The 9919-nt window shown below is 42.5% G+C and overlaps 1 protein-coding gene across 3 annotated transcripts in view; it reads right to left on the bottom strand.

Annotated features, from left to right (window-relative positions):
* The window catches only part of LEMD1 (LEM domain containing 1), a 13458-nt gene extending 5075 nt beyond the window's left edge, over positions 1-8383 (bottom strand). The window contains exons 1-6 of one of the 3 annotated variants that reach the window (XM_019546562.1): positions 8007-8383; positions 4510-4680; positions 4069-4200; positions 2032-2105; positions 1059-1142; positions 236-334 (exon numbers count right to left, since the gene is read on the bottom strand). In XM_019546562.1, coding sequence (XP_019402107.1) covers positions 236-334; positions 1059-1142; positions 2032-2105; positions 4069-4200; positions 4510-4680; positions 8007-8058 — 612 coding nt within the window. In that variant the 5' untranslated portion in view covers positions 8059-8383. Of the gene's footprint in view, positions 1-235; positions 335-1058; positions 1143-2031; positions 2106-4068; positions 4201-4509; positions 4681-7189; positions 7818-8006 lie in introns of those variants that run through there. The other 2 variants (XM_019546560.1, XM_019546561.1) reach the window with 2 other exon arrangements.
* Between the last annotated feature and the right edge of the window lie 1536 nt (positions 8384-9919).

The following is a 9919-nucleotide window of genomic DNA, read 5'->3' as shown; positions in this document are numbered from 1 at the left end:
ATTGCTTCTAGTAAGAGGAGAGACTTCTTGATGTGGGCTTAACGTACGATCAAGGAAAGGAGTTCTGCGGTCCGTGGATGGCATCTGAAATAAGTGTAGGTCAATAAAGCTGTTTGCTCCATTTTATTTTGCAACCACAGCCTCCAGAATGTTGTTTTAGGGATGTAGGGCTTTGGAAGTTTTTACGGTGGAAAAGAAAAGTCAATTTGCTGTAAGTTCATTAGCACCAAAGTACCGTTCTTCTGCGTGTGGGCTGAGGGCTGCTGCCACCTGACTGCTTTTGTCCATGCATCAGATGCGCTGCCAGCTTATCCTCTGGCAATATTTGTTCCAGCTGTTAACATCCAAGACAGACATGCATTACTTCAGGGGGAAAAAAAGCATGAACAACCTATCCACATTCAAAGCCTCTCATGGTAAAAATTCCTGTATCAAAGTCCAGGATATTACAACAAGAGAGCATCGTCTTTGTCATTATAATACAGCCTCATTTAAGAAATAGCTACTTGAGACTGGTCTAGCTGTGACAAGAAGTGTATACCTTCATTTACAGTGCAACTTCCATTTTTTTAAAAAGTGTAACCAGATCCTGAATTTATTTGCGCCTTATGCATGATATTTATAAACTTCAAGCTAATTTGTGCTCTCAAAAGTAACATTCCAATATCAGCTTGCTTTATTTTTTTAAAACACCAATACCGTTTCCTATACTAAGACCTATATGGAGATTATAGCAGATGGAAGAGCTTCATTGAGATGAGTCAGTAATTTCATAAGGGAATTTTTCTTATGCATATATCTGGTACGCACTTCACGCTGCAAGGTTCTCCTGTACGCGCATCATGCAAATTGACCAAAGCCAAGGCGCCGCCAGTACGACGGCAGAGATTTTCAGTTATAACTACTGCTGAAAACTTAGCAGGAGCCAACTCTACTCCTGCTCTTGAGCACACCCAAGGAATTCTTGAATTCGTCCATAAAATTTAAACTTTGTGAATTGGGAAGTGCAGCAACAGAACTAGCTAGTAAAAGATTGTAGGAGCCAAGCCAGTACTTTCCTCTGCTACTATCTTGGCAAGACTGTAATCTGTATCAGGAGACAAGAGTTTCTTGTGACGTTCTGAAACTTCTGCGTGTGGAGCCTGTGGACAAAGGAGAAACTCACAAGGGATGCCAAAAACCACTGGTGATTTTCGTTATTCAGGCCCTTCACTGTGGTCCGTATTTTTCCAATGACATAGGGTGAACGCATTGGTTTTGTGCAGTTCTGACACTGCACAGCACAGTATTTACTACTTCTGAAGCTATTTTCAAACGTGGCTGGACAGTGCCTGATGTGTGTGGCAATGGGAGGGAGGATGGCCTAGTAGTCAAAGCAGGAGCCTCGCATTCCAGAGACCCTAGGCCAATTCCCTGTGCATTGTGACCCTGAACACATCGCATCAAAAATCTCACAGGTAGGTAGGTGCCTTACTCAGGACCCCTTTGTTAAATGGGGAGAACAGCATTTCCCTCCTTCATTGGGGTATTGCAAGACTAAACCCATTGAACTGTAATATGTATAGATGTCACAACAGGAGAGGGGCACATAACAACTACAGACAGATGGACAGTAACTGGTGGTCTAAGTTTATAGGAACCGGTTTTCCCACCTCTAATAAGGGTCATCCTATTTGAGTCTGTTAAGACTATAAGCTGAAGTATCATGCTGTGAAACACTAGGGATTGAGTCAGTATTTGATGGTTAATTCTAAATACACTGGTAAGTCTGTATTAATAGTTACTTAGGTGCTTTGTAAATCAGAAAATATCTTGGCACATCTTAAACACCTGAGCCGATGGTCTTACAGTGGATTTCCGTGGGCTGCTCTACATAAATTGGGCCATAGAAGCATACTATAATTAACTGATAGGTTGTAATTGCTGCATTTGTCATGAGACTAATACAACGTACATCAGTTTATATTAACTGCAATTTCCTGCATTTAGCTATAGATACATAAAATATTCATGCATTAGTAGGTTACTTACTTTATCATAGCCAGAGGCACAGGCTGCTGTCACTTTGAAGTCTTTTGTTTCAAGGACTACTTCAGTACTAGTCTCTAAATGAGAAGAAGGAAAGCTCGTAAGTGAACACCTTACAGATGTGCATGAAGCATGCTGGATACTTTGAAATAAGAGGTGTGGGACAGAACACCTTTCAAAGCTGCTTTAATCATCTCTCTGGATTTCTGGAATACATACATGCATACATTTAATTAAACTTCCTGTGCTGTCACTGAAATATTTGTAAATTATAAAAATAATTTCCATGCATGTTAAAACACTTCACCACCCCACTCAACAGATACCACGTTCAATCGGACACCTAGACATCATGGTGATGGGCGTTCTGGAAACAATGAGATGATGAAGTGCAAGCTAAGCAAGTGGGAAGAGGCTACATACCCCTATTTGAGGCACATAACTAACCCCAAATCAGGTTCATGACTTCAGGGTTCAAGAGAAAAGGGGCGGCAGAAACCAACTTGGAATTCTAGTGAGCAATTACTTATCTATTCCAAAGTGCTATGCAGTAGGAGCTAGTAAAAAACCTCTTCCTTTAAATGATGTTTGATCAATACAGAAAGAAGCCTTGTTTGAACCAGTTCCGCTTTTGTTATGACAGCTGCTACACTGTCAGATTAGTCCAATCCACAGCTGTTGGTTTCGTGTTTTTTTCAAACATGCCTAAGCTGCTCAGGATTTTGGAACTCCTTCCCTTTCTCCACAGCGACGGAATTCGCCCCACCGAGCTAATCGCTTAAACAAAGCTAGCTATTCACTGCAATCTGTAAAATACTGGGAGGGTTGGCTTTAGTCTTCATAGGAACTTCAAACAGAGATTTAAAGGAGATCAAAAGGCCGGTTTTCAGTTCTAACTCACTCCCCAAAAGGATCTCCAGGACTGAGCTACTGGATGTTACACAAGAGCCAAGAGAAAAGATCCTGTATTCATTCTTCCTCTGAAGTCTGAAGAGAGCTCAAATGCCTTGATATTCACGTAGGATTTTTCCAGGCCAGATCAGAACAAGGATCCATCTACTTTAACAGCTTCTCAGACTTCAGTCAATGGAATTATTCTGATGATGCTATCCAACATGTAATTCAAGCTAATTTCTTCCATGTTAAAGCCAATGTTGCTGCAGCCCCCGACTAAGCTGGCACTGATTTTTCATAATCAAATCAAATATTAGCAATAGGTGAAAGGAGATGGCAGTGAAGATGTAACAGATGTTGAAGAGGCAATTTCAAGAAACTCTGCAGCAGGACAGTACGCCCACAGAGAAGGTAACTCAGGGGTGGGCAAAATGCAGCCCGCCAGGCTGTTCTATCCGGCCTGCAGGGCTCCTAAAAAATTTAGAAAATTAATAGTTATCCGCCCCTGGCTGCCTGTCACGCGACCCTCGACGGCTTGCCAAAATTCAGTAAGCGGCCCTCTTCCCGAAATAATTGCCTGCCCCTGATAATTCCTCTTTCAGGACATAAGTCAGTGGGAATTAGGAAGCAAACATGTCTTCAGACATTCTTTCTTAACACAAAGGCAGAGTTGCTTCCCCTGCAAGGCCTGATTGTCACTTTTGCTAAGTTGGTAAGTGGGATTTTTTTCCCCAGTTTAAGGTTTCTTTGCACAGTCAGAAACGGATGGTTTGCATGGGAAGGTTTGGACAGGCCTGATCCCGCCTCAGGCAGGGGGTTGGTCTAGATAACCTCTGGAGGTCCCTTCCAGCCCCACTTTGCTCTGACTCCGAGTTAGGACACTACAGCAGGTGAGGATTTTCCCCCTTTATATGGCATGAAGGGGCCTTAGTGCTGACAAAATCAGCTTCCGTTTAAAAAAAAAAGGGGTTGGGGGGAGAGGGGGGAGCTGTGTTGTGGCACCACTTATTCATGTGGTTTGTAAAATAGGTATTTAAATACCTGTATCAATACCTGTTTGTCCAACACTTTTGAAAATACCACATGCTCAAGTTTGAAAAACCCGCATTATTTTAATGTCCGCACCCACAAAGCTCAGCATCGTACCTTTTGTTTTCTCCTCCTCCATTTCTGAATACCGGTGAAGGTCTTCCGTTTCATTTGTCTGACCACGTGGTGTTTGTGGGCTCGAATTCATCAACTCTAATAGCTTGTTCTCATAAAGAGTCCGCGTAGAAGCTAAAACAAACAGTTCACAGCACAAGCAGCTTTTAGTTTGCTGCGTGATTAGCATTTTAATAATGGAAAATGACTGAAATTTAAGATTGCGCTCGGCACCTAGAGGCCCCCACAGAGTGGCGCCGAAATGTATGGAAGTCTAGCCGTTTCGTGTAAATGTTTAAAAAGATGCTGAGCTCTTTTGAAAGCCTGGCTCTTTGCTTTCTTGCATTGGGTCAACAAGAGCCCATTGCTTGTTCTTTTTCCTTTTTAAATTGCTTGCAAACGTAACCTGGCCTTAACTCTCCCCATTAGTGATTGGATGCGTACGTAGTACTGGTCCAGGTTCGACTCCATAGAAGAGGAGCTGTTTCTGCAATTCACTGTCACTCAGGAGTTTAACCTGGAATCCATCTGTGGTTTCTTGGCTTCTGCTCTCGTGACGTTCTTCTATCAGCACGCCAACAGTAACCTGGGCCATGTTGTCTAACAGCAGAACCTCTGAAACGAGACATGAGAAAGGCACTTGGAAGAATTTTTCCTGTCGCTTCACAAATCCCGTTTTACCAACTACCCCTGTCTTTGCACAAGGTACGCTGCCACGTCTGGATTCCTGCCTCTGCTGGGATGGCTTCCAAACGCCTGACAAGTCCATCACAGAAGACTTCGGAGGGTTTGCACATTTAAAGCCTTTATACAAACCTAGGGAGCAAATTTATAAGTAACGTAGCTTTTTACCTGTCAAATGGAATTAAGTGGATCAAAGAAATGGTCTACCCAAAGTTCAGGAGTCTTCCAAAGGGAAACAGAAAACCAATCAGTATGTGCAAACGTACAATACATAAATAATATCTTGCAACCTTAAGTCTAGTAGTCTGCTTTAGCACTTTTATTTGAGGGCTAAGATAGGCCAATAATTAATACTAAGCGCCCAGGCCTATATGCAACGTGCTTAGAAAAGTACTCGAAGTATCTTGTTAGAATTCAAATCTCTATTGTTTGCTATACTCCGTAGGAAACTGGAAATCATTCCTCCCCTTCCTTCCCCCATCCACTCTGTCTTGCCGCCTTTGTTTCCTCGTGTCAAGACAGCTCCAGAAACGCATTTTTGTTCACTTGCTTTCCCTTTTCTATACATCTCTGCAGCAGCCTGAAAAAAATTGTATCATTCCCCCCATGTTCTCAGTGATGGAGTGATGCCCCTTTTAAACCTGCAAGTCTGTAAGTTGTATATATGCAGATTTACTACTGCCAGTAATATTTCTAGAGCCAAGAACTAGATTGCCTGTATCTACTTGACAGACTACAAAAGAGAAAAGCCTGCAAGATCTGTGAATCAAAGATCAGCTTTGTTTGGGCTGCATCACTAGGACATTTTATTTTCAAGTACCTAAGCAGCGTTCCCACAGCACATTTCCATATATATTACACAGACTAAATGAATCATTTCTAGCACAAAATACTGTGCATGACTGCATGCAACAGCTGTTCTTTCATGCCTTGGTCTCTTGTGACCTGGTTTTGATTATAACATGCACCATCCTGATTGGAATTGAGTCTCTAGAGATGTAAGGCTATCTTACAGGAGCACAAGACTTGCCTAAAGCTACACCTCTGTCACTCCATTCCTTTCCACTTAATAGGAAGAAAAGGCCTAACCTCCCCTGTTTACACCACACTCTCTTCCAGTTCTGCAGTGCTAAACTGGTTGGGATAAAAGAGAATATGCGCCACCTGTGTGTCCACTTTTCCATCTGTATAATGGGGATAATATTTACCTACCTCAAAGTGTTGATGAGATGCTTGGATTATTAATGTTCACAAATCCCTTGGAAGATATGCAACTGGCAGATGCAACAGTTTTATATGAAGATCAGTGCAGCACTCACTAGACTTTTTCCAAATATTTATTTCAACTTCTCAACATCTACCCATGAACGTCAGGCTGAACTCTCATGAGCAGAACAAGGAAACATTGGCAGACAATGGGCACACTATCGTGGCAGAGACTAGACCTCCATGGTGCCCTCTAATAAACCTTTCTTATTTATTGTCTTCCATCTACTGTATCTACCGTTCACATATCAAAAAATATGTATCAAGAACTATACATTTGGCAATTGTACCAGAGCTTTTGCCGTCACTCCTGACTCGTCTATCTGCACTAGTTTAAAAACAGCTAAGCTAAACCAACACAAATCTTATTGTGGGTCCACTCCTACATGGGTTTAAATTGTCAGAAAAGCAGAATACACCAGGCTAACATCATACATTCTTCAACTTACATAAGCTTTATATTCAAGCCAACCCTCAACACCACCAAAGAACTTCTGCTCATTCCCAAGTTCTGAATCTAGGCAGGGATTTTCAAAACAATAGCAAGAAATTAGGAGAATTAGGTTGATTTTCAGCAGGGGCTGGTCACATTTCCCCTGGAAAACCCTACAGACTTAAAAAACCTCTTCAAGGTGGTATATTTATGATTTGATTTAGGAAGGCCTTTAATAAAATGGCCAGAACAAAGACCTGGATGGACATGAAGACCATTTGTATTTGTTTAAATGGCATTAAGTCAACCCACTACAGTTTTGTTTGATTTAACCAATAATCTCTTTTTAATACCTGTTGCCTGAAGCCCACGATATAAAACTCCTGTCTATCTTCCTGTACAGAAAAAGAGAAATTGGGGGAAAAAACAAACACCGCATGAAGCCACACGCACATTACAATTTTCTACATGAATACGTTTGATGTTACAAGGATTAAGTCTAGGTATTTTGTATCAGCCCTGCCTCACAAACATAACTGTGCCTTATCAAGTGCCATTACTTCTCCCCGCCCCCCCCCAAACCAGAACGGCTAATCCCTGAAAAGGCCCCCTTCAGTTTGCATCAAGTTTGCTGAAGATATCAGGCCTCAGTGCTGCAGCCTGGTGATAAAGAACTGCAGATCCCAACCGTACCAGCGTTAGAAACCGTTCATACTAGGGAAACCAGACAAATCCACTTACTCCCTCACGTCATCAGGTAGGATTCTGACTCTGCTAATTAAAGCAGCCAGAGATGGTAAAAAAGGCTTCTTCTCCCTAAAAGCCCACTTGCCCTACTCCTAGGGGCTAGAATGAAGTGCTAGTGATGAATCTGTGACATCATTCATTTCCACGGCAATAGGCTGATGTCAGCCCAGATTGTGACTTCACCGCTTGTTTGTCAGACGGAGGAATTTTACTCGGAAGGAGAAAACCCTTCTATAAGAGCAGCGAGGCCTGAAGAAAATTGCAAGAGCTTACGGGGGTTAGAAATACGACTTGCATCTTAGCAAAACGTAAGCAAATGCCTCTGGTGAGATCTAACCCACCGCAGATATTGTTGGAAGCAAAAACTGGAAGGGAAATCTGCTGTTTGGAAAAAAAACTAAAATAAAATCACGGGCTATAGCAAGCAGAAATTGCTGCAGGAGTAGCAATGTTCTGGGGACCAAAGAGGCATCACGTAATGAAACGGAGAAGAGGTAATCAGTGTATGTGGCTCTGTAGAGAACATGACTCGAATACTGGATCCGGCTTTCAGCCCCAAAAATACTAGCTGGGATTATTTACCTGGCTGGAAATGGGCATTGGATAACAACGAACGAGGCAAAAGAAAACTCGGAAGAGTAACAACAATGATTTAAAACCTACTGGGATTTTGGAAGTAAGAAGAGAACTCAGTGTGTACGGCTGAACGAGGCTTATCGTCAATTAACTAAACTTCCTATAGAGGAGACGGATTATGCTACAGAATAGTCTTCCCAGAGAAATGAAAAAGCACTTAAGAAAGGAAAATTACCCGAGAATATACTGAAGGGAAGACGTCGCATTGTGATGCTCCTGGAACTCATTGGCTGATGGGCGCCGAGGGGACAAAACAATCACCGAGCTGCGTGTCCCCGTTCCCTTCCAAACACTAAAGGCAGACATCAGTTGTGTAGGCACACGTTGTAACGCCTTGATATTCCCTTGCCTGTTGTGCTAACCAGGCTCATTGAGATGACTGATACGAAACAGACTGCGGTACCTCCGATGCTTTTCCTCCACCACAAGACAAGCAAAGCACCTGGCCTTAACACAAAGGCACCACAAGACACCTGATGGGTTACAGGGAAATGCAGCTAGATAGTCCAAATCCTTCCACTTTCTTTGCATTAAATTGCCCAGTGTCCTCCAGGTTATGCCTTTTTTACAATGATTTAAGCAAAATAGTGTTCCTTTAGAAGCATCGCTTGTTTCAAAGGTAAGGTTTGGTTACAAGGAAATAAGAGCTGGGTGCTTTCAATGATGTATTTAGCACTTATTAACCTTCCTGTGAAAGCCACATGCTAGGGAAATGCAAGTGAAATGCAACCCAAGGCAGGTCGGGGCAACACTCACTTTATCTGCAGACCTTCCCTCGCACAAAGAAGCTAGCCACAGTAAATGAACAATATTTCAGTCACTACCTGGCAAGGCTTATTTCCAGAAGGAGTTTAGCAGAGAGAACCACCTTTTTTTAGACGCAAGGAAAACGCTGGCTCTTAGCATTCAGTTGTTTTCTCGCTGCAGAAAAATAACGGAGCAATTTGTCCGTTGCAGAGATCTCAGAAAGATCGAGGCAGGTCAGAATATATTTAACATGATGATTTCCTATTTGCCATCTCCGGGTTTATCTTGTGAATCACGTTTGCGCATCTAAGAGTGCTGTGGCACCCCGAAAGGATCTCAAGGCACCCCAGAGAGGACCCTGGCTGAGAATCGCAGACGACTGCAAGGCCTGACGATGCTGATCTCTGTGCACGAACATACAACTCTTTCAAAAAGACACCATTCACCTAGTTCAAAGCTCACACCATTACAACTAAACCCCAACCCCAATCGGTATATTTGCTTTATTTATCAGCCTCTGCATGGCAAGGCTATATAACGTACTGAGCCCCACAAAGACCAGGTTTACACTTCATTACTGATCTTGCGGTCATCTGAATGAATTTAATGCAGCACCTCTCATTCAGAGGAATCTTATTTGCCACGGACAAATGCTTTCAGTGATAAGATTGCTTTTGTCCTATCCATTTTTTCTTACTTAAAGTCACATCAGGAAGGCACTGTACTGGAAAAATGGAAAACAACTTCTGCTCGTTGTAGCTGGGAACTATTTCTTAAAATAAAGCCTAGATTCCTGTGGACGCAGATTGACGCTCAAAGCAGTTTTATTTGCATTCTTTTGAAGGAGTGAGATCTGGTGAAAAATCTAGCTACTTAAGGGACAGAAAAGGCATTTCAAAGAACAACAGAGCAGTGTAGAGGAAGGCTGAAGGCAACTCAGGTGTGCAAAATAAAACAACTTGAAGGGAAGGTTAAAAAGGGTACCGTTAATGAGGACTCAGAAGCTCCTTCCATTACGGAAGGGACGCTCTTTTATAAATTTTGCCGCTGCTCCCCAACCTAAAATAATTTAAAATGATCAAGCACACTTGTCAGTTTTCAAGCGAGGACTGCTGCCATGGCAAGGTCAGGAGTAAATTACAGGGGTGCGTTATGAGTTATAATTAATCCCAGGCAGTGGGCTAGCAATGTTGCTAGCTCCACACACCTGCTATTTTTTACTTTGCATCTAGGTTTCATGATGCCACGTTAAAGGCCCGCCTAGCTGCAATCAGCTACTTACTGGAGATGTTGCTGTCGTCTGCCCTTCTCAGAACATGGTGCTAAAATGTTCTGCTTGGC

The sequence above is a fragment of the Crocodylus porosus genome, unplaced genomic scaffold (assembly GCF_001723895.1).
Source record: "Crocodylus porosus isolate Cpor-Errol unplaced genomic scaffold, CroPor_comp1, whole genome shotgun sequence".
Lineage (NCBI taxonomy): Eukaryota > Metazoa > Chordata > Crocodylia > Crocodylidae > Crocodylus > Crocodylus porosus.
Note: the sequence above shows the minus strand (reverse complement) of the source record. Positions and strands in the feature narration are given on the sequence as shown.